At 38.1% G+C, this 3,248-nt stretch overlaps 1 protein-coding gene across 1 annotated transcript; it reads left to right on the forward strand.

The window, feature by feature from the left end:
- Nucleotides 1–471: 471 nt before the first annotated feature.
- Nucleotides 472–1,881, forward strand: LOC132644004 (uncharacterized). Its single transcript, XM_060360538.1, has 3 exons — nt 472–903; nt 957–1,566; nt 1,745–1,881. The coding sequence occupies exons 1-3, from the start codon at nt 472–474 to the stop codon at nt 1,879–1,881; spliced, it is 1,179 nt and encodes a 392-aa protein (XP_060216521.1).
- The last annotated feature ends 1,367 nt before the right edge of the window (nt 1,882–3,248 follow it).

Consider the following 3,248-nt stretch of genomic DNA (forward strand, 5'->3'; position numbering starts at 1 on the left):
AAACAGTCATGTTTTGATTCGATGTACTAGGTTGGAAGATTTCATTAATATCTCATCCAAGAGTGCTTTTTGGCTCAAGTCGAAGGATGGATTCTCTTATCAGATGAGGCCATTAATATATGATTTGAACTTTAAGATTGATGAGGAAACCATGACTGCTATGGCATGGATCTCGTTCCCAAATCTTCTACCAACTTTTTTTGTGAAACAATCATTATTCTTACTAGCTTCTACTGTTGGAAAGCCATTACAATTAGATCTTGCCACTGTTAACAAAACTAGACCAAACTGTGCTAAGGTTAAAGTGCAAGTAGATTTATTGGCAGATTTTCCTAAGTTTGTGATGTGGATATAGAAGATGAAGATACTAAAGAGACTCGTAGTGTTAGAGTGAAGATTTAATATGATCATATCCCTAAGTACTGTACCGAATGTATGTTACAAGGTCACTCTAATGGTGAATGTCGAGTCATGCATCCAGATATTGATAAAACTGCTGACCAAGGGGACAAGGATGCTAATCAGGTGCAAAATGATGATAAGGAGAAGAAGGAACAGCCTAGGCAAGAACAAAGGAAGAAGGAGAATAAAAGAGGTTATAGAGGATGGCAAAAACCTATTCAGAAGTTTCTTCCTAAGGTGTTATCTAGTGGTAAGTTGGTGACTTATTCTGGATCAAAGAGTTATGTAGAATCAACTGGAGGGGAAAACAAAGCTGAGCATAGCAATCCTAATGGTGATGAGGGTAACAAGACAAAGAATCAAGATTTAGTGGTCAGCACTAACAAGTTTGATGTTCTATCAATAATTAATGAGGAGGAGGAATCCAGCAAATTCAATAATGCAGCAGAAGTGGTTATTTCCAATGTAGAAAATGTTATTCAGGAAAGTGTTGAGGATCAGGTAGTGCAAACTCCTAAAGTGAGCACTGAGGATTGGGTGGACAAGAATTTTAGGTGGTAAGCATCTCTGAAAGATCCCTAGCTGGTACTGATGAACAGAAGAAAGAGGGAGGGGATACTGAAAGCTCTCCATCAAATATAACTGAAGTGGTAGAGAAGGAGGCAATTCAAAATGTCTCAGGGCCAAGTGAGGTGGAGAATGGGAAGGTTTTTCAAGAAGGTGAAGATATTGCTCAACTAGGATGTAAGGATAGTACTGATGAGGGTGAAGATGATATCACAAAGGAAGCAAGTGAAATTAATCAGCTGCCAATAGCAAAAGAAGATTCAGGTGTCATTTTACCAATTTGCCATGAGGATCAGGATGTAATGGAATCCTCAGGGCTAGATATAGTCCTCTATCAAGAGAATGAGAATGAAGAGATGAGTAATGATCCAGTGGTAATGGATGAATGTAGTAAAACAGCTCATATTCCCAATGAAGGAAAGGAGATCATAGGACTGGAAAATAGCATTCATGAGGATCATATTGTTGACAATGCTAGATTAAAGGATGAAGTTTTGGATGAAGAAACAGTAGATGCAGAGAAGGAGAGCATTGTTAATACAGAAGATGAAAAAAAGAATTCGCAAAGTAGCCAACTTGAAGATGCTTATTCTAAAGGTTGTTACCCACCTGTTACAGAAGGCTGATACTGATATGCTGGTGACGAATGAAAATAGTCACATGATGCCTGTGCCTAAAAAAGTGTCTCCTACTAAAGAATTACATGCTTTAGTTTCGCATGATCTGAATAGTGTGGATAGATTCAATAAATAAGATTTGTTGCAAAATCAATCAGGCAAGAATTCAGACCTGAGCAGGATAGAAGAAGAGGATGTACTGCGGCACAAAACTGATATATCTAAAGCTACTGATGTGATTCACAAAGAAGTCAACACGTATAAGAAGGGCAAGAAGACCAGGAAGGGTGGATAAATTGGGTCTGCTAAGATCCAAGGTAAGAAAACTCAGACAGGATCCAAAGGTGATAGAGGGGTGCAACCAATTAGGATTCTTCCAAAGAGAAATGTTACTAACAAATCTAATTTCCAATAATGAAGTCCTTCTTTTGGAACATTAGATCAGTTAATACTCAGAAGGCTTTCCATAGAGTTCAAATGTTGCACAAACATCATAAGTTTGTCCTCATAGCTTTATTGGAGCTTTTTCAACAATCAAGGCAAATTGACAGATATAAGAGAATATTGGGTATGCAGTTTGCTAATCACAATTGTAATAATAAGATTTGGTATTTTGTCGCTGATGGAATTGATATGGAAGTATTAATGGACACTGAGCAACAGGTGACTATTAAGCTTCTATTTCAGGAGAGTGGTAAGCAACTAATCTCCACAACGGTTTATGCAAAGTGTGATTCTGCTGCAAGATTAGAGTTGTGGGATAGTATATACTCCTTGGCAAGTTCTATGAATTTACCATGGATGTTATTTTGAATGAATAATAAAAAATAGGTGGTGTACCTGTTTATCCATCAGAATATGAAGACTTTGCATTTTGTGTCAATTCATGTGAACCAGCTAAAGTAGAATTTAGAGGAAGTCCTTTCACTTGGTGGAATGGAAGAGCTGGGCAAGATTGCATATTCAAAAGATTGGACAGGATCCTAGTTAATCAGCAGTATCAGGACTGGTTTACTAATTTGAGCATGGAGCATCTGTGTCATGCCCTAAACCATGGCCTAGGTGAAACACGGCACTCGGTGCCTTACTGCATGTGACCGAGTGAACCACATGGCTTGCTGAATCACCATGAGGCATACATGAGTGGAATATAACATGAGAACATGATGAGCCTTTATCAAACAAGAATAGTCATAATATTAAATAAAATACTTGTTTAAATCATGAATGCGGAAATATCAAAACCGAGCAAAAGGTGGCTATTCAACTCTAACAATTTGACACAACTGACTGCATGGTCTATGAAACCTCTAACATGAACATGAATCTGCTAAACATACTTGCTGGGACAAGGCCCCCAGCATGCCTTTAATGCCTAACTAATCATAAAAGTAAATAACTGACTAAACCCCAAAGAGAATATGGCTCACCCAAAAGTTGATACGAATGTTGTCCTACTGAGCAGATGCGTCAACCTGTAAATCCGTACCTGCATCGTGAAATGCAGGCCCCGAGCAATAAAAGGGGACGTCAGCACATTGAATATACTGGTATGTAAAGCAACTGAAAGAAATAGACATGACAAATGGAATAACATGGTAAGGGCTGAAACTGAAACTGAAACTGAAACTTGATCATGAGCATGAAAAGTATATGTAGGAG

This window comes from Lycium barbarum, chromosome 6 (genome assembly GCF_019175385.1).
Source record: "Lycium barbarum isolate Lr01 chromosome 6, ASM1917538v2, whole genome shotgun sequence".
NCBI classification, from domain to species: domain Eukaryota; kingdom Viridiplantae; phylum Streptophyta; class Magnoliopsida; order Solanales; family Solanaceae; genus Lycium; species Lycium barbarum.

Coding starts and splice junctions, on each gene's coding strand:
- LOC132644004 (XM_060360538.1), top strand. CDS start 472: ATGCATCCAGATATTGATAAAACTGCTGACCAAGGGGACAAGGATGCT. Junction 904..956: donor AGGAAAGTGTTGAGGATCAG/GTAGTGCAAACT, acceptor CAAGAATTTTAG/GTGGTAAGCATCTCTGAAAG. Junction 1,567..1,744: donor TGAAGATGCTTATTCTAAAG/GTTGTTACCCAC, acceptor AAAATCAATCAG/GCAAGAATTCAGACCTGAGC.